This window comes from Sebastes umbrosus, chromosome 10, assembly GCF_015220745.1.
Source record: "Sebastes umbrosus isolate fSebUmb1 chromosome 10, fSebUmb1.pri, whole genome shotgun sequence".
NCBI lineage: Eukaryota > Metazoa > Chordata > Actinopteri > Perciformes > Sebastidae > Sebastes > Sebastes umbrosus.
The window spans coordinates 1-20735 of NC_051278.1; the positions used below are offsets into that span (position 1 = coordinate 1).

General features: G+C 46.9%; 1 protein-coding gene across 1 annotated transcript; it reads left to right on the plus strand.

Annotated features, from left to right (window-relative positions):
* The first annotated feature begins 2835 nt into the window (after positions 1 to 2835).
* Positions 2836 to 20273, plus strand: LOC119495972 (pantothenate kinase 1-like). The gene is made up of 6 exons (XM_037782928.1): positions 2836 to 3066; positions 4921 to 5174; positions 6809 to 6985; positions 13015 to 13138; positions 15261 to 15386; positions 16923 to 20273. The coding sequence occupies exons 1-6, from the start codon at positions 2908 to 2910 to the stop codon at positions 16980 to 16982; spliced, it is 900 nt and encodes a 299-aa protein (XP_037638856.1). The 5' UTR covers positions 2836 to 2907; the 3' UTR covers positions 16983 to 20273.
* The last annotated feature ends 462 nt before the right edge of the window (positions 20274 to 20735 follow it).

Consider the following 20735-nt stretch of genomic DNA (forward strand, 5'->3'; position numbering starts at 1 on the left):
TTAACTCAGGTTTATATAATCAGGACTGATCTAGTTCACAGTTTAACTCAGGTTATATAATCAGACTGATCTAGTTCACAGTTTAACTCAGGTTATATAATCAGACTGATCTAGTTCAGTTTAACTCAGGTTATATAATCAGACTGATATAGTTAACAGTTTAAACTCAGGTTATATAATCAGACTGATATAGTTCACAGTTTAACTCAGGTTATATAATCAGACTGATCTAGTTCACAGTTTAACTCAGGTTATATAATCAGACTGATATAGTTCACGTTTAACTCAGGTTATATAATCAGACTGATATAGTTCAGTTTAACTCAGGTTATATAATCAGACTGATCTAATTCACAGTTTAACTCAGGTTATATAATCAGAACTGATCTAGTTCACAGTTTAACTCAGGTTATATAATCAGACTGATCTAGTTCACAGTTTAACTCAGGTTATATAATCAGACTGATCTAGTCAGTTTAACTCAGGTTATATAATTCAGACTGATATAGTAACAGTTTAACTCAGGTTATATAATCAGACTGATATAGTTAACAGTTTAACTCAGGTTATATAATCAGACTGATCTAGTCAGTTCAACTCAGGTTATATAATCAGACTCGTATCTAGTTCACAGTTTAACTCAGGTTATATAATCAGACTGATCTAGTTCAGTTTAACTCAGGTTATATAATCAGACTGATCTAGTTCAGTTTAACTCAGGTATATAATCAGGACTGATCTAGTTCACAGTTTAACTCAGGTTATATAATCAGACTGAATCTAGTTCAGTTTAACTCAGGTTATATAATCAGACTGATCTAGTTCAGTTTAACTCGGTTATATAACCAGACTGATATTAGTTCACAGTTTAACTCAGGTTATATAACCAGACTGCATCTAGTTACAGTTTAACTCAGGTTATATAATCAGACTTGATCTAGTCACAGTTTAAACTCAGGTTATATAACAGACTGATCTAGTTCACAGTTTAACTCAGTTATATAATCAGACTGATCTAGTTCAGTTTAACTCAGGTTATATAATCAGACTGGATCTAGTTCAGTTTAACTCAGGTTATATAATCAGACTGATATAGTTCACAGTTTAACTCAGGTTATATAACCAGACTGATCTAGTTCAGTTTAACCTCAGGTTATATAATCAGACTGATCTAGTTCAGTTTAACTCAGGTTATATAATCCAGACTGATCTAGTTCAGTTTAACTCAGGTTATATAATCAGACTGATCTAGTTCACAGTTTAACTCAGGTTATATAATCAGACTGATCTAGTTCACAGTTTTAACTCTAGGTTATATAATCAGACTGATCTAGTTCACAGTTTAACTCAGGTTATATAACCAGACTGATCTAGTTCAGTTTAACTCAGGGTTATATAATCAGACTGATCTAGTTCAGTTTAACTCAGGTTATATAACCAGACTGATCTAGTTCAGTTTAACTCAGGTTATATAATCAGACTGATCTAGTTCAGTTTAACTCAGGTTATAATAATCAGTACTGATATAGTTCACAGTTTAACTCAGGTTATATAATCAGACTGATCTAGTTCAGTTTAAACTCAGGGTATATAATCAGACTGATCTAGTTCACAGTTTACTCAGGTTATATAATCAGACTGATCTAGTTCAGTTTAACTCAGGTATATATAATCAGACTGATCTAGTTCAGTTTAACTCGGGTTATATAATCAGACTGATCTAGTTCACAGTTTAACTCAGGTTATATAATCAGACGTGATCTAGTTTCACAGTTTTAACTCAGGTTATAATAAATCAGACTGATCTAGTTCACAGTTTAACTCAGGTTAAATAATCAGACTGATCTAGTTCAGTTTAACTCAGGTTATATAATCAGACTGATCTAGTTCACAGTTTAACTCAGGTTATATAATCAGACTGATCTAGTTCAGTTTAACTCAGGTTATATAATCAGACTGACATAGTTCACAGTTTAACTCAGGTTATATAACCAGACTGATCTAGTTCAGTTTAACTCAGGTTATAATAACCGAACTGATTCTAGTTCAGGTTAAAAACATCAGGTTATATAAACCAGACTGATCTAGGTCAGTTTAACTCAGGTTATATATATCAGACTGAATCTAGTGTCAAACAGTATTAACTCAGGTTATATAAATCAGGACTGATCTAGTTCATTAACTCAGGTTTATATAATCATGAGCTGACATAGTCACCAGTTTAACTCAGGTTATATAACCAGGCTGATTCTAGTTAAGTTTAACATCAGGTTATATAATCAGACCTGGATCTAGTTGCGACGGGGTTGGAGTTTTAAACACATCAGGTTATATAATCAGAACTGATCTTAGTTTAAGTTTAACTCAGGTTATATAATCAGACTGATCTAGTTCATTTTAACTCAGTTATATAACCAGACTGATCTAGTTCAGTTTAACTCAGGTTATATAATCAGACTGATCTAGTTCAGTTTAACTCAGGTTATATAACCAGACTGATCTAGTTCAGTTTAACTCAGGTTATATAACCAGACTGATCTAGTTCAGTTTAACTCAGGTTATATAATCAGACTGATCTAGTTCAGTTTAACTAAAGCTAAAGTAAACATCACTACCTGAAACAGTCCTGTATGGTTCATATAGTGTAATCTTGTTGATCTGCTGTGTGGAGGTTGATAAGAAGTGGAGTGATGTTCAGTAGAATATATGCTGCATGTTTTCTCTAAATGAATGTAGTGATGAAACCGAGGTTCCGTCTGACAGAGTACGAGGAGAGTCAGACGTTTCTGAGGTGGTACGTGGTGTAAGAAGAACTGCTGCTGTACACAGTATATAGTTTAATGGTGTGTCCCTGTCTCAGGTAAAACAGGTGTGCGTGACGTCCACCTGGAGCTGAGGAACCTGACCATGTGCGGCCGGACGGGGAACCTCCACTTCATCCGCTTCCCGACGCAGGCCATGCCCCGCTTCATCCAGATGGGGCGAGACAAGAACTTCTCCAGCCTGCACACCACACTCTGCGCCACCGGAGGAGGAGCCTACAAGTTCGAGAATGAGTTCAGAACGGTGAGTTCAAAGACGTCTGACTTAGAGATGTCCAGAATTAACCGTTAACCCACATTAAGCATTTTAAACCATTTAACTCTATCGGTTAAAAGAAATGTTAATAATGAATTAAAAAAGCTGAGCGGCTCGTCTCTTTAGGAGAAAAGCTGTTCCACCTTAAAAGCCCACCTTAAGAGGCGGAGCCGGAGTTTGCAGGATACAGCAAGTCGGCTCCGGTCTCTTCGGCTCGCTTGAGCGGAGCGGGGGAGTTGTAGTTTCATAGCATTTATTCACCGACAAATAAACTGGTCACACACTGCTACACCTACGATCACAGCTAGAACGCCACCAACAACCTGTGTGGTGGATACTTTTACTGGGAAATTGGCTGCATGTCCGCGACACCTACACGCAGCATCGTAGCTGCTGAGTTAACGCTCCCGGACGGTGAACTGGGGACAGTGAACGGCAGCATCGTAGCTGCTGAGTTAACGCTACCCCCGGATGGTGAACTGGGGACAGTGAACTGCAGCTGGTTCGAGGCACAGATCTTGTTGGTTAACGGTTAATAATCGGTTAACGAGGGTCGGTTATCGGTTAAGAAAATCTTTCAAAATGAGCATCCTCAGTCTGACTAGTGATGAGTAGAATCTGTGGTTACTGGCGGAGCTGAGCCATCAGTCCATCTACGGAAGATTAATCTGTTTTAATAATCGATTAATCAGAAAACTTGAGACCCGGTTCTAAACGAGCCCCGGGTCTTCTTAAAGACCGTAGTATCAGTGAGCTCCGCCGTTAACGGTTCTGTGATCGGTGTTGGAGAAATTCATAAAATGTATTTCCTCTTTATTTCACCTCCATAAACGTTGTCTTTGATCTCACAAACTCTGTTTCTAGTTTATAGAAAGATGTAGGGATACCCCGATACCACATTTATTCAGACCGAGTACAAGACCTTCCATTTGGGTACTCTCCGATACCGAATACCGATACGAGTACCGATACGAGTACTTCTCTGTGTCTAAAGACCCTCGTTAACAGCCAGCTGGAGGGTGTGAGCGACACACGGCAGGCTGGGGAGTCCCGCATACGAGGCGGTGCGCCGCCACCGGCTCTAGGTCGGCTTGGGAAAGGCTCGGGGCGGAGGTGCTTCCCGGACGCCGTGGACAAAGCGTCACCGCGGCGGACTGTCCTCAGTGAGCCCCGACCGCGTTGTGTCCCCAGGGCGGGGCTCGGCCCACGTAAAGAGGCGCCAGGGGTCTGCGGCGATGTCGGCAAACCACCCGACCCGTCTTGAAACACGGACTAAGGAGTCTAACGCACGCGCGAGTCAGAGGGTGCAAGCAAAACCCTGTTGCGCAATGAAAGTGAGGGCCGGCACGCGCTAGGCTGAGGTGGGATCCCGGCCCAGCGGGGTCGGGCGCACCACCGGCCCGTCTCGCCCGCACCGTCGCTGCTGTAAAATGGTATCGCTGCCGTTGTATCGGAGCCGTTTTACGAGTACATGAGCACAGTATCGGATCCGTGATAATGACGTCACCTTCAGCTCTAGGAAACACCGTTCTCTCCTGACCGGCTCAGAGACATGATGGATGATGAGAACAGCTTTAGTTGAGTTTACTGGAACTCTGACAGAGCTCTTTACGTGTTAGCATGAACTCACCGGATATTCAACATCTCTGTCTGATATCAGGTGAGCTCAGTACCTGAGGTCAATGAACTCTCCTCAGCACTGCAGCATCAGTTGAGCTGGACCTGAAGACCTGAAGACCTGAAGACCTGAAGACCTGAAGCTCACTTCAGTCTTAGTGGACATATTGATTGTCATCACCTGTAGTAGTGTGTAGCTCAGACAGAGTCCTTGTTGTTTGTCAGATGGCCGACCTGGAGCTGCTGAAGCTGGATGAGCTGGACTGCCTGATCCGGGGCCTGCTGTTCGTGGACCGGGTCAGCTTCAACGGACACCCGGAGGGCTACTACTTCCAGAACCCGTCAGACACCCAGAGCTGCGTGAAGAAGGACCTGCACCCTGGACAACCCTTCCCCATGCTGCTGGTCAACATCGGCTCCGGGGTCTCCATCCTGGCCGTGTACTCAGAGAACGACTACAAACGGGTCACAGGGACCAGGTGAGGAGGGGTAGACTGGGACCAGGTGAGGAGGGGTCACGGGGACCAGGTGAGGAGGGGTAGACTGGGACCAGGTGAGGAGGGGGTAGACTGGGACCAGGTGAGGAGGGGTCACGGGGACCAGGTGAGGAGAGGTAGACTGGGACCAGGTGAGGAGGGGTCACGGGGACCAGGTGAGGAGGGGTAGACTGGGACCAGGTGAGGAGGGGTAGACTGGGACCAGGTGAGGAGGGGTCACAGGGACCAGGTGAGGAGGGGTAGACTGGGACCAGGTGAGGAGGGGTAGACTGGGACCAGGTGAGGAGGGGTCACTGGGACCAGGTGAGGAGGGGTAGACTGGGGCCAGGTGAGGAGGGGTCACTGGACCAGGTGAGGAGGGGTAGACTGGGACCAGGTGAGGAGGGGTAGACTGGGGGCCAGGTGAGGAGGGGTAGACTGGGACCAGGTGAGGAGGGGTCACTGGGACCAGGTGAGGAGGGGTCACAGGGGCCAGGTGAGGAGGGGTAGACTGGGACCAGGTGAGGAGGGGTCACTGGGACCAGGTGAGGAGGGGTCACAGGGACATAGTAGCTATAGTAGCTGCGGTAGCTATAGTAGCTGCGGTAGCTATAGTAGCTATAGTAGCTGCGGTAGCTATAGTAGCTGCGGTAGCTATAGTAGCTATAGTAGCTCTAGTAGCTCTAGTAGCTGCGGTAGCTATAGTAGCTATAGTAGCTATAGTAGCTGCGGTAGCTATAGTAGCTGCGGTAGCTATAGTAGCTATAGTAGCTGCGGTAGCTATAGTAGCTATAGTAGCTCTAGTAGCTCTAGTAGCTGCGGTAGCTATAGTAGCTATAGTAGCTATAGTAGCTGCGGTAGCTTATAGTAGCTATAGTAGCTATAGTAGCTGCGGTAGCTATAGTAGCTGCGGTAGCTATAGTAGCTATAGTAGCTATAGTAGCTGCGGTAGCTATAGTAGCAGGTCACCAAACGCCGTCTGTTATTCTTGTTGTTGTTGTGATGAGACTCCTAGAGGCAGAACATTACATCCTGTGTGTTTAACTGAAACATTAGATGGAACTTAAAGACGCTGAAACATGAAGCAGCAGATTCACTGATTTATTCTGTATAAAGTTATTGATTAAGCCTAAAATCAATATAAGAAGTGAACCAGTGTGTTGAACTAAAGTCCAGCTGGAGGACTGAATCAGTGAGGTTAGAACCTGAAGTTGTTTTGATGAATGAATATGTGTTAAAGGTGAAGGTGGCTGAAAGCTTTTTATAGCTTCAGTGAAGGTCCAGATAAGCAGAATCAGCTGACGGAGCTCCAGCTGTTGTTATCTGCTGTGTTCCTCAGTGAACCTTTGTCCTGATGGACTGATGGACTGATGGAGTACAGGAGATGGAGATTAGATAGAGAGCTGATGAAAACAGCTCCTCCCAGACGTACTCAGAGTCCTCTGGTGTAAAAGTTATTTATATTCATGTGTTTAATTCATTCTATTTCTCCTGTTTCATCCACCCACATGTTTATTTTCTAGTGTCACATTTTACAGTTGAAGCCAGCGTGGGTTGTTCAGAGGTCAGAGGTCCTGTTGAGTGGTGGCGTTAAGAGTATGGCGTATTGATCTCCTCTTTCTCTCTCTGACCTTCAGTCTGGGTGGGGGGACCTTTCTGGGTCTCTGCTGTCTGCTGACGGGCTGCGAGACGTTCGAGGAGGCGTTGGAAATGGCAAGCAAGGGCGACTCCACCAACGTGGACAAGCTGGTGAAGGACATCTACGGAGGAGACTACGAGCGCTTCGGCCTGCAGGGCTCCGCCGTCGCCTCCAGGTGAGTGTGATGACGAGGGCGTTGTTACCTGAAGGTCCACCGTGTTCCCACGGTTCACTTCACCCTGAATGTTAACGAGTCTTCATTAATTAAAAGGTTGTGTTTCTGGTTGAGTCCTCGGTGTAAACAGGGTGTCACACCTGACCCAAGGTGTGCTGACCCATTCTAGATTATTTTTAGTAATCTAGAATGTTTTGGAACCTGCTGAATCAGTTCTGATTTATTAGTTTTCATTAATGAGGGAATTGCTCACAACATTACAGTAACAGCATGAGTTAAAGGGACTGTTAGTAAGAATCCTAAATGTCTTGTTAACAGCTTCACCTGTGGCCGTTAAGTCAACTAAAGTCAGCGTCCTGTTGCTCACGCTTGTGCTCGCTCTACATAGACATGAAGGAGCATCGCTCAACACAGTGAGGAGACACGCGTCAGCTAAAAGCACAATATCACTCTATATTCCAGCTGCTTGGCAGTAATGTTAGCTGACCAGACCAAGGTCTCTCCATGAATCAATGCTGATCCTAGTGTTGGCTTTTCCCGCCTCAGCCTCCCGACCGCGGCCGGAGGGAACGGGGGAGACGCCGGAGTTTTGGTCGGAGACGATAACGTTTCTCTCTGCGGAGCCCCGTCACTTCACAAGACACGGGAAACCTCTGTTGGTCTGGAGGAGCTGCAGCAGTTATTTCTGCACAAAACGTCCACTGAACATTCACTAGATATTCTCAGAGCTAAACTAACTCTTCTGCAGTGTGGAGTGAGCAGCATGCACGTGAGAGGTGGAGAGAGAGAGAGAGAAGGAGCGCGGTGTGTGAGTGAAGGGAGACAGAGGAGCAGAGGAGCAGAGACTCCGGTCCTGGAGACCAAAGCTACGGTCTCCCCCGCGTCCTCCGACCGCGGCCAACACTGTTTAACAGCTTCACTAGATACAACCAAGAGGTTTTGGTGCTTCACTGGAGTTTGTGTTGGAGTCTGAGTCTGAACAGCGGAGACACACGAGAGACCAGGAGACACACGAGAGACCATGAGACACCGACCAGCAATGAGTTATACCTGAACAAGTTACTAACAGGACCTTTAAGGGTTTAATGTGTGTGTGGATACAGAGCTGCTTCATGCTCTGGATGAAGTTATGCTGTACCTGCTAACCCGGGTTAGTCTGGATCCAGTAAACCTGCTGCTCCGGTCAAAGGTTGACCCATAAAGCAGAGTGAACAACACATTTCATCACAGTCATCAGATTCTAATCATCAGTTTCTTCTTAGTGTGTTCTATCTGTTCATTTATTGAAATATAACACAACACCAGTTTACTGTTCTGAAGGTTACTGTGACCTCTACAGAGGGTCACCTTCTGGGTCTGTTTGGTTCCCTCTTCTCTCTTCATCTGATCATTAAAGACGTCATCAGACCTCAATAGCAGCCCTGATGATGGAGGTGTGATGATGATGGAGGTGTGATGATGATGATGGAGGTGTGATGATGATGGAGGTGTGATGATGGAGGTGATGGAGGTGTGATGATGATGGAGGTGTGATGATGATGATGGAGGTGTGATGATGATGGAGGTGATGGAGGTGTGATGATGATGATGGAGGTGTGATGATGATGGAGGTATGATGATGGAGGTGATGGAGGTGTGATGATGATGATGGAGGTGTGATGATGATGGAGGTATGATGATGGAGGTGATGGAGGTGTGATGATGATGATGGAGGTGTGATGATGATGATGGAGGTGTGATGATGATGATGGAGGTGTGATGATGGAGGTGATGGAGGTGTGATGATGATGATGATGGAGGTGTGATGATGATGATGGAGGTGTGATGATGATGATGAAGATGATGGAGGTGTGATGATGATGATGATAGAGGTGTGATGATGATGATGATGATGATGATGATGATGATGGAGATGATGGAGGTGTGATGATGATGATGATGATGGAGGTGTGATGATGATGATGATGATGGAGGTGTGATGAAGATGATGGAGGTGTGATGATGATGATGAAGATGATGGAGGTGTGATGATGATGATGATGATGATGATGATGATGGAGATGATGGAGGTGTGATGATGATGATGATGATGATGATGATGATGATGATGATGGAGGTGTGATGATGATGATGATGATGATGGTGGAGGTGTGATGATGATGATGATGGAGGTGTGATGAAGATGATGGAGGTGTGATGATGATGATGAAGATGATGGAGGTGTGATGATGATGATGGAGGTGTGATGATGATGATGATGGAGGTGTGATGATGATGATGATGGAGGTGTGACGAAGATGATGGAGGTGTGATGATGATGATGGAGGTGTGATGATGGAGGTGATGGAGGGGTGATGATGATGATGATGATGAAGATGATGGAGGTGTGATGATGATGATGGAGGTGATGGAGGTGTGATGATGATGATGATGGAGGTGTGACAAAGATGATGGAGGCGTGATGATGATGATGGAGGTGTGATGATGGAGGTGTGATGATGATGATGGAGGTGTGATGATGGAGGTGTGATGATGAAGATGATGGAGGTGTGATGATGATGATGAAGATGATGGAGGTGTGATGATGATGATGGAGGTGTGATGATGATGATGATGATGGAGGTGTGACGAAGATGATGGAGGTGTGATGATGATGGAGGTGATGATGATGTTGATGGAGGTGTGATGATGGAGGTGATGGAGGTGTGATGATGATGAAGATGATGGAGGTGTGATGATGATGATGGAGGTGTGATGATGATGATGGAGGTGTGATGATGGAGGTGATGGAGGTGTGATGATGATGATGATGGAGGTGATGGAGGTGTGATGATGATGATGGAGGTGTGATGATGGAGGTGATGGAGGTGTGATGATGATGATGATGATGAAGATGATGGAGGTGTGATGATGATGATGGAGGTGATGGAGGTGTGATGATGATGATGATGGAGGTGTGACGAAGATGATGGAGGTGTGATGATGATGATGGAGGTGTGATGATTGAGGTGTGATGATGATGATGGAGGTGTGATAATGAAGATGATGGAGGTGTGATGATGATGATGAAGATGATGGAGGTGTGATGATGATAATGGAGGTGATGGAGGTGTGATGATGATGATGATGATGGAGGTGTGACGAAGATGATGGAGGTGTGATGATGATGGAGGTGATGATGATGATGATGGAGGTGTGATGATGGAGGTGTGATGATGATGATGAAGATGATGGAGGTGTGATGATGATGATGGAGGTGTGATGATGATGATGATGGAGGTGTGATGATGATGATGGAGGTGATGGAGGTGTGATGATGATGATGATGATGGAGGTGTGATGATGGAGGTGATGGAGGTGTGATGATGATGATGGAGGTGTGATGATGATGATGGAGGTGTGATGATGGAGGTGATGGAGGTGTGATGATGGAGGTGTGATGATGGAGGTGATGGAGGTGTGATGATGATGATGGAGGTGTGATGATGATGATGGAGGTGTGATGATGATGATGGAGGTGTGATGATGATGATGATGATGATGGTGGAGGTGTGATGATGATGATGATGGAGGTGTGATGAAGATGATGGAGGTGTGATGATGATGATGAAGATGATGGAGGTGTGATGATGATGATGGAGGTGTGATGATGATGATGATGGAGGTGTGATGATGATGATGATGGAGGTGTGACGAAGATGATGGAGGTGTGATGATGATGATGGAGGTGTGATGATGGAGGTGATGGAGGGGTGATGATGATGATGATGATGAAGATGATGGAGGTGTGATGATGATGATGGAGGTGATGGAGGTGTGATGATGATGATGATGGAGGTGTGACAAAGATGATGGAGGCGTGATGATGATGATGGAGGTGTGATGATGGAGGTGTGATGATGATGATGGAGGTGTGATGATGGAGGTGTGATGATGAAGATGATGGAGGTGTGATGATGATGATGAAGATGATGGAGGTGTGATGATGATGATGGAGGTGATGGAGGTGTGATGATGATGATGATGATGGAGGTGTGACGAAGATGATGGAGGTGTGATGATGATGGAGGTGATGATGATGATGATGGAGGTGTGATGATGGAGGTGATGGAGGTGTGATGATGATGATGAAGATGATGGAGGTGTGATGATGATGATGGAGGTGTGATGATGATGATGGAGGTGTGATGATGGAGGTGATGGAGGTGTGATGATGATGATGATGGAGGTGATGGAGGTGTGATGATGATGATGGAGGTGTGATGATGGAGGTGATGGAGGTGTGATGATGATGATGATGATGAAGATGATGGAGGTGTGATGATGATGATGGAGGTGATGGAGGTGTGATGATGATGATGATGGAGGTGTGACGAAGATGATGGAGGTGTGATGATGATGATGGAGGTGTGATGATGGAGGTGTGATGATGATGATGGAGGTGTGATAATGAAGATGATGGAGGTGTGATGATGATGATGAAGATGATGGAGGTGTGATGATGATAATGGAGGTGATGGAGGTGTGATGATGATGATGATGATGGAGGTGTGACGAAGATGATGGAGGTGTGATGATGATGGAGGTGATGATGATGGAGGTGTGATGATGGAGGTGTGATGATGATGATGAAGATGATGGAGGTGTGATGATGATGATGGAGGTGTGATGATGATGATGGAGGTGATGGAGGTGTGATGATGATGATGATGATGGAGGTGTGATGATGGAGGTGATGGAGGTGTGATGATGATGATGGAGGTGTGATGATGATGATGGAGGTGTGATGATGGAGGTGATGGAGGTGTGATGATGGAGGTGTGATGATGGAGGTGATGGAGGTGTGATGATGATGATGGAGGTGTGATGATGATGATGGAGGTGTGATGATGATGATGGAGGTGTGATGATGGAGGTGATGGAGGTGTGATGATGGAGGTGTGATGATGATGATGGAGGTGATGGAGGTGTGATGATGATGATGGAGGTGTGATGATGATGATGGAGGTGTGATGATGGAGGTGATGGAGGTGTGATGAGGATGATGGAGGTGTGATGATGATGATGGAGGTGTGATGATGGAGGTGATGGAGGTGTGATGATGGAGGTGATGGAGGTGTGATGATGATGATGGAGGTGTGATGATGATGATGGAGGTGTGATGATGGAGGTGATGGAGGTGTGATGATGGAGGTGATGGAGGTGTGATGATGATGATGGAGGTGATGGAGGTGTGATGATGGAGGTGATGGAGGTGTGATGATGATGATGATGATGGAGGTGTGATGATGATGATGGAGGTGATGGAGGTGTGATGATGGAGGTGTGATGATGATGATGATGGAGGTGTGATGATGATGATGGAGGTGATGGAGGTGTGATGATGGAGGTGATGGGGGGTGTGATGATGGAGGTGATGGAGGTGTGATGATGATGATGGAGGTGTGATGATGGGGGTGATGGAGGTGTGATGATGATGATGATGATGGAGGTGTGATGATGATGATGATGGAGGTGTGATGATGGAGGTGAGATGATGGAGGTGATGGAGGTGTGATGATGATGATGATGGAGGTGTGATGATGATGATGGAGGTGATGGAGGTGTGATGATGGAGGTGATGGAGGTGTGATGATGATGATGGAGGTGTGATGATGATGATGGAGGTGATGGAGGTGTGATGATGGAGGTGATGGGGGTGTGATGATGGAGGTGATGGAGGTGTGATGATGATGATGGAGGTGTGATGATGGAGGTGATGGAGGTGTGATGATGATGATGATGAGGTGTGATGATGATGATGGAGGTGTGATGATGATGATGGAGGTGTGATGATGGAGGTGAGATGATGGAGGTGATGGAGGTGTGATGATGATGATGATGGAGGTGTGATGATGATGATGGAGGTGATGGTGTGATGATGGAGGTGATGGAGGTGTGATGATGATGATGGAGGTGTGATGATGATGATGGAGGTGATGGAGGTGTGTCTGTGTACTCATGTTGTTTCTTCTGGTGTGTTTCTCTAGTTTTGGTCACATGATGAGTAAAGAGAAGAGAGACAGCATCAGTAAGGAGGACCTGGCCAGAGCCACGCTGGTCACCATCACCAACAACATCGGATCTATAGCACGGATGTGTGCCGTCAACGAGGTACTAGTACACGTTATACTGCAGGTACTAGTACACATTATACTGCAGGTACTAGTACACATTATACTGCAGGTACTAGTACACGTTATACTGCAGGTACTCTCAGCAGTAGTACTACAGTAGTACTGCAGTAGTACTACCTGTCTACCTGGAGTGTTTCTGTGTGCTGTGAGCTTCTTTACAGTGTTGCCTTGTGGCCTGGTGATCAAGCAGCATTGTACAGGGCTATCACTGCACACAGAGCTGCAGCTACACCTCCACCTGTCCACTCCTCCACCTGTCCACCTGTCCACCTGTCCACCTGTCCACTCCTCCACCTGTCCACCTGTCCACACCTCCACCTGTCCACACCTCCACCTGTCCACCTGTCCAACTGTCCACCTGTCCACTCCTCCACCTGTCCACACCTCCACCTGTCCACCTGTCCACCTGTCCATCTGTCCACTCCTCCACCTGTCCACACCTCCACCTGTCCACCTGTCCACCTGTCCACCTGTCCACTCCTCCACCTGTCCACACCTCCACCTGTCCAACTGTTCACCTGTCCACACCTCCACCTGTCCACCTGTCCACTCCTCCACCTGTCCACCTGTCCACTCCTCCACCTGTCCACTCTTCCACCAGTCCACTCCTCCACCTGTCCAACTGTTCACCTGTCCACACCTCCACCTGTCCACCTGTCCACTCCTCCACCTGTCCACTCCTCCACCTGTCCACCTGTCCACCTGTCCACCTGTCCACTCCTCCACCTGTCCACTCCTCCACCTGTCCACACCTCCACCTGTCCACACCTCCACACCTCCACCTGTCCACACCTCCACCTGTCCACTCCTCCACCTGTTCACACCTCCACCTGTCCACTCCTCCACCTGTCCACATCTCCACCTGTCCACTCCTCCACCTGTCCACTCCTCCACACCTCCACCTGTCCACTCCTCCACCTGTCCACATCTCCACACCTCCACCTGTCCACACCTTCACCTGTCCACTCCTCCACCTGTCCACTCCTCCACCTGTCCACACATCCGCACCTGTACACACCTCCACCTGTCTACACCTCCACCTGTACACACCTCCACAACTCTACCTTTCCACACCTCCACCTGTCCACACCTCCACACCTCCACCTGTCCACACCTCCACCTGTCCACTCCTCCACCTGTCCACACATCCGCACCTGTCCACACCTCCACCTGTCTACACCTCCACCTGTACACACCTCCACACCTCCACCTGTCCACACCTCCACCTGTCCACACCCGCACCTGTCCACACATCCGCACCTGTCCACACCTCCACCTGTCCACTCCTTCACCTGTCCAGACCTCCACACCTCTACCTGTCCACACCTCCACACCTCCACTTGTCCACACCTCCACTTGTCCACACCTCCACTTGTCCACACCTCCACCTGTCCACACCTCCACCTGTCCACACCTCCACTTGTCCACACCTCCACACCTCCACTTGTCCACACCTCCACACCTCCACCAGTTTATCAGTCCTCTAGCTCCACCATGTGGTGAGGAAGAGGACTAACTGGTTACCAGTTTATCAGTCCTGTAGCTCCACCATGTGGTGAGGAAGAGGACTAACTCACTGACTGATCTGTTTCAGATATGTTTATGACCTTGTGTGTCTGAAGCTTTAGTTTCTGTTCTGATTGTTTATATAAACCATGCAGAGGTTTTTTATTAGAGATGCACCGATACCACTTTATTCAAACCGAGTACCAGTACTTCCATGTGGGTACTCTCCGATACCGAGTACCGATTCGAGTACTTCTCTGAGCCATTCATATATCCAGATGAGGATCATGTTCCTGTTGTTGTTCCTCTCATCACGCAGCCAGATGTTAATGATCTCTTATTGTCTCTCATCACGCAGCCAGATGTTAATGATCTCTTATTGTCTCTCATCACGCAGCCAGATGTTAATGATCTCTTATTGTCTCTCATCACGCAGCCAGATGTTAATGATCTCTTATTGTCTCTCATCACGCAGCCAGATGTTAATGATCTCTTATTGTCTCTCATCACGCAGCCAGATGTTAATGATCTCTTATTGTCTCTCATCACGCAGCCAGATGTTAATGATCTCTTATTGTCTCTCTTGGGATCAGAAAATCGAGCGCGTGGTGTTTGTTGGGAACTTCCTTCGTATCAACACCGTGTCCACTAAGCTGCTCGCCTACGCCATGGACTTCTGGTCTAAAGGACAACTGAGAGCCCTCTTCCTGGAGCACGAGGTGAGTCAACTAGTCAACTAGTCTGCTAGTCAACTAGCCAACTAGCCAGCTAGTCTGCTGGTCAACTAGTCTACTAGCCTACTAGCCAACTAGTCTACTAGTCTACTAGTCAACTAGTCTACTAGTGTACTAGTCAGCTATCTACTAGTCTACTAGTCAGATAGTCAACTAGTCAACTAGTCTTCTAGTCAGCTAGTCTACTAGCCAACTAGCCAGCTAGTCTGCTAGTCTACTAGCCTACTAGCCAACTAGCCAGCTAGTCTACTAGTCTACTAGTCAACTAGTCTTCTAGTCTACTAGTCTACTAGTCAACTAGTCTACTAGTGTACTAGTCAGCTATCTATTAGTCTATCAGTCAGATAGTCTACTAGTCAACTAGTCTACTAGTCAGCTAGTCTGCTAGTCTACTAGTCAACTAGTCAGCTAGTCAACTAGTCTACTAGCCTACTAGCCAACTAGTCAACTAGTCTACTAGCCTACTAGCCAACTAGTCAACTAGTCTACTAGCCGACTAGCCAGCTAGTCAGCTAGTCAACTAGTCTACTAGTCAGCTAGTCAGCTAGTCTGCTAGTCTACTAGTCAACTAGTCAGCTAGTCAACTAGTCTACTAGCCTACTAGCCAACTAGTCAACTAGTCTACTAGCCAACTAGCCAGCTAGTCTGCTAGTCAACTAGTCTACTAGCCTACTAGTCAACTAGTCCACTAGCCAGCTAGTCTGCTAGTCAGCTAGCCAGCTAGCCAGCTTGCCTGCTAGCCTGCTAGTCTGCTAGTCTGCTAGTCAACTAGTCTGCTAGTCAACTAGTCTGCTAATCAGCTAGTCTGCTAGTCAACTAGTCAGCTAGTCTGCTAGTCTGCTAGTCAACTAGTCTGCTAGTCAACTAGTCAGCTAGTCTGCTAGTTAACTAGTCTGCTAGTCAACTAGTCTGCTAGTCAGCTAGTCTACTAGTCAGCTAGTCAGCTAGTCTAGTAGTCAGCTAGTCTAGTAGTCAGCTAGTCTACTAGTCAGCTAGTCTGCTAGTCTAGTAGTCAGCTAGTCTGCTAGTCTGCTAGTCAACTAGTCTGCTTGTCTGCTTGTCTGCTAGTCTGCTAGTCAACTAGTCAGCTAGTCTGCTAGTCAACTAGTCAACTAGTCTGCTAGTCAGCTAGTCTACTAGTCAGCTAGTCAGCTAGTCTAGTAGTCAGCTAGTCTAGTAGTCAGCTAGTCTACTAGTCAGCTAGTCAGCTAGTCTGCTAGTCTAGTAGTCAGCTAGTCTGCTAGTCTGCTAGTCAACTAGTCTGCTTGTCTGCTTGTCTGCTAGTCTGCTAGTCAACTAGTCAGCTAGTCTGCTAGTCAACTAGTCTGCTAGTCTGCTAGTCAACTAGTCAACTAGTCTGCTAGTCAACTGAAGGGTCAGACCTGAAGGAAGTCAGGCTTCTGAAGCACTGTTAGCGTGGGTTTACTCCGGTTCTCAGGTTTCCTCCCTCCGTCCAGAAACTCCCATCATGCATTGTGTCTAATGTGTGTGTGTGTGTGCGTGTGCGTGTGCGTGCTGCAGGGTTACTTCGGAGCCGTCGGGGCGCTGATGGAGCTGCTGAAGACAACAGAGGACCCGTGAAGGAAATGACATCATCAGTCCTCCTCCCCTGAATGCTGTGATGTCATCACCTCTCCATGCTGCTGATTGGTGGCGTTCACTGAGGCCACTAAAGGAACACTAAGACAGAGAAAAGCCATTTTAATAATTTAACTCTTGTAAATAATAATGATGATGATGACCTCTAACCTTCATCCCCCCCAGAGTCCCCTATCAGAGAGGTTTTAATAGTGTAATCTTTAATTTATGGTTTCCTGTAATCAGCCCTGTGTTCAGGAAGCACAGAGACGCTTTGACTATTTACTGTGTTTACTGTTTAATGTGTGAATAGCTGCTGTAGCATGACGTCCTTCAGGCTGCAGCTCACCGGGACACTCTCTGTGCAACAACTCTGTCACATCACATGTCCTCAATCAGTAACGGGACATGTTTACCTCCAGGGACTCAAACAAAGTCCTTTTCTGTGACATCATTTCACCACTAATGCCTCCTGACATTTTACTGAAGCTGTAAAACCATCAGTTAGTGGTCACCCAGCTCCTACCTACCATCAGCTGGTGGTCACCCAGCTCCTACCTACCATCAGCTGGTGGTCACCCAGCTCCTACCTACCATCAGCTGGTGGTCACCCAGCTCCTACCTACCATCAGCTGGTGGTCACCCAGCTCCTACCTACCATCAGCTGGTGGTCACCCAGCTCCTACCCACCATCAGCTGGTGGTCACCCAGCTCCTACCTACCATCACCCAGCTCCTACCTACCATCAGCTGATGGTCACCCAGCTCCTACCTACCATCAGCTGGTGGTCACCCAGCTCCTACCCACCATCAGCTGGTGGTCACCCAGCTCCTACCTACCATCACCCAGCTCCTACCTACCATCAGCTGGTGGTCACCCAGCTCCTACCTACCATCAGCTGGTGGTCACCCAGCTCCTACCCACCATTAGCTGGTGGTCACCCAGCTCCTACCTACCATCACCCAGCTCCTACCTACCATCAGCTGATGGTCACCCAGCTCCTACCTACCATCAGCTGGTGGTCACCCAGCTCCTACCTACCATCAGCTGGTGGTCACCCAGCTCCTACCTACCATCACCAAGCTCCTACCTACCATCACCCAGCTCCTACCTACCATCAGCTGGACGGCGGTGTTGGCAGCAGCTGAGGGCTGGAAGGCATTTAGTTGTTGCACAGAAAGTTTCCCACGATGCTCCAGTCCTTTAAGGAGTGCACTGAAGCCAAACCCTGTTGAGATCTGTAGGACACCCGTAGACGTATGAAGAGACCTGCCTCCTTCAGCCCCGACAGGAAGCAGAGAATCGCTCTTTCATTCTGTCTGTTGCTCCTCTAATCATGGCCTTTTCTTTTTCTTTCTTTCTCCTCCGTCTGCCTACACTAACACCATATTGCCACACACGTGCACCATAACCACCATAACCACCATAACCACCCTGACCTGCTGAGTTTAGTGTACTGGTACGTGTCCACAGGATCGGTCGTTTCCAGGCTTCCCATTGGTCGTCTATGTAACCATCCGTGCAGCGATGCACTCTGGTAGCGTGGCGGTGCTTTTAGAGATACGGGGCGTCACGTTGGTCCAGCGGTTAGCACTGACTCCTCACAGCTAAAGGGTCGCACGTATAAACCCGGCTTGTGTGGAGTTAGCATGTTCTCCTCCGTGTAAGCCTGGGTTCTCTCCGGGTGCTCAGGTTTCCTCCCACAGTCTAAAGACATGCAGGTTCATTGTTGACTCTAAATGTCCCGTAGGTGTGAATGGTTGTCTGTCTCTATGTGTCCGCCCTGTGATAGTCTGGAGACCTGCACCCCCGACTTCAGATCCACATGCAGAAGGATGGTTTCATCTTTAGGGAGACATCTTGGACCAGGACTATTCCACCCCTCGTTTAAAGTCCACTAATGTAAATCAGCCTGAAGGTTATTGTGTGATAGTTGATGATTTATCCTGAAGGCTGCTGGGGGGTGAAGTTTTATTCACTTCATTTATAGAAAGATATGTTCTAGTAGTAGTTGGCTCACATTCCCCAGCTATCCCTAACTATACCCCGACCACCTCCTTTATCTCCACCGTGTGCTTCATTTCAACCCGTCATGAAACCCTCCACCACGCTAAACATGTTGTTCTCAGTGCTTCTTGGTCTTTTCTTTTTCTCTATATTTGCCTTGTTCCAACGTCACGACGTTCCAACGTTCCAACGTCCCGACGTTCTAACGTCCCGACGTTCTAACGTCCCGACGTTCCAACGTTCCAACGTCCCGACGTTCCAACGTTCCCACGTCACGACGTTCCAACATTCCAACGTCACGACGTTCTAACGTCCCGACGTTCCAACGTCACGACGTTCCAACGTCCCGACGTTCCAACGTTCCCACGTCACGACGTTCCAACGTTCTAACGTCACGACGTTCTAACGTCACGACGTTCTAACGTCCCGACGTTCCAACGTTCCCATGTCACGACGTTCCAACGTTCTAACATCCCGACGTCACGACGTTCCAACGTCCCGACGTTCCAACGTTCTAACGTCACGACGTTCCAACGTCACGATGTTCCAATGTCCCGACGTTCCAACGTTCTAACGTCACGACGTTCCAACGTCCCGACGTTCCAACGTTCCAACGTTCTAACGTCACGACGTTCCAACGTCCCGACGTTCCAACGTTCCCACGTCACGATGTTCCAACGTTCTAACGTCCCGACGTTCCAACGTCACCACGTCCCGATGTTCCGACGTTCCGATGTTCCGACTCATGTTTGAATGATAATGTGGCCTTGCCCTATCGGGCTGGTGTCGGTCACCTTGTGCCACCTTCTCCTCCTCGTCCTCTTCGGTTGCCTTCCAGTGGGCGTTGAGCCTGTTAAACCACGTCTGTGTCCTTTAATTCACATTTCTGACCTTCTGAACTTCACCTCAGTGTTTCTGTAACGTCGTGCATTAGAACGTCTTCATGTTCCTCTCTCTCTCTCTCTCTCTGTGCTTGTTTGGTATTGTTTGCCATGGTACTGAAACAATGAATATGATCAGAGAGACCAGCTGCTGGTCCCGACGGTGTCTCTACTGGAGCCTCAGGCCACAGCTCTCTCTAGAGATATTTAGATATCACAGATGATTCATCAGAAGAACTGGACTTTTACATGTTTTCATTGTGTTTTTGGTTTGGGAACATTTTTCTAAAGGTTTATCCTCTTATTGTTTTTGTCCTGCTGTTTTGAGGCCAGTAGTAATATTAATAATAATAATGTGAGTTAATGTTTTTTTTCATGTGATTTATATATATACTGTTGTACAGAATTTAATTTCATAGTTTTATTGTTTTTTGGTTGGCACTAAAGAACCAGTGTGATTGTTGATCAGGCTGAAGAGGCCTTTACACAAACCTGTTGAACCTTTTTAAACTCACGTTATCACCGTCATCTGCAGAGACTCCTACCTGAGGACAGGTACAGATCATTTAACCTGAGAACAGGTAAAGATCATTTAACCTGAGGACAGGTACAGATCATTTAACCTGAGGACAGGTACAGATCATTTAACCTGAGGACAGGTACAGATCATTTAACCTGAGGACAGGTAAAGATCATTTAACCTGAGGACAGGTAAAGATCATTTAACCTGAGGACAGGTAAAGATCATTTAACCTGAGGACAGGTAAAGATCATTTAACCTGAGGACAGGTACACATTATTTAACCTGAGGACAGGTACAGATCATTTGACCTGAGAACAGGTACAGATCATTTAACCTGAGGACAGG

What these genes read in the sequence shown, in the direction of transcription:
- LOC119495972 (XM_037782928.1), top strand. Translation starts at nt 2,908, where the DNA reads ATGTGCGGCCGGACGGGGAACCTCCACTTCATCCGCTTCCCGACGCAG. An exon ending in GGCTCCGCCGTCGCCTCCAG is followed by an intron (nt 6,986 to 13,014) that starts GTGAGTGTGATG and finishes GTGTTTCTCTAG; the next exon opens with TTTTGGTCACATGATGAGTA. An exon ending in GGATGTGTGCCGTCAACGAG is followed by an intron (nt 13,139 to 15,260) that starts GTACTAGTACAC and finishes TCTTGGGATCAG; the next exon opens with AAAATCGAGCGCGTGGTGTT.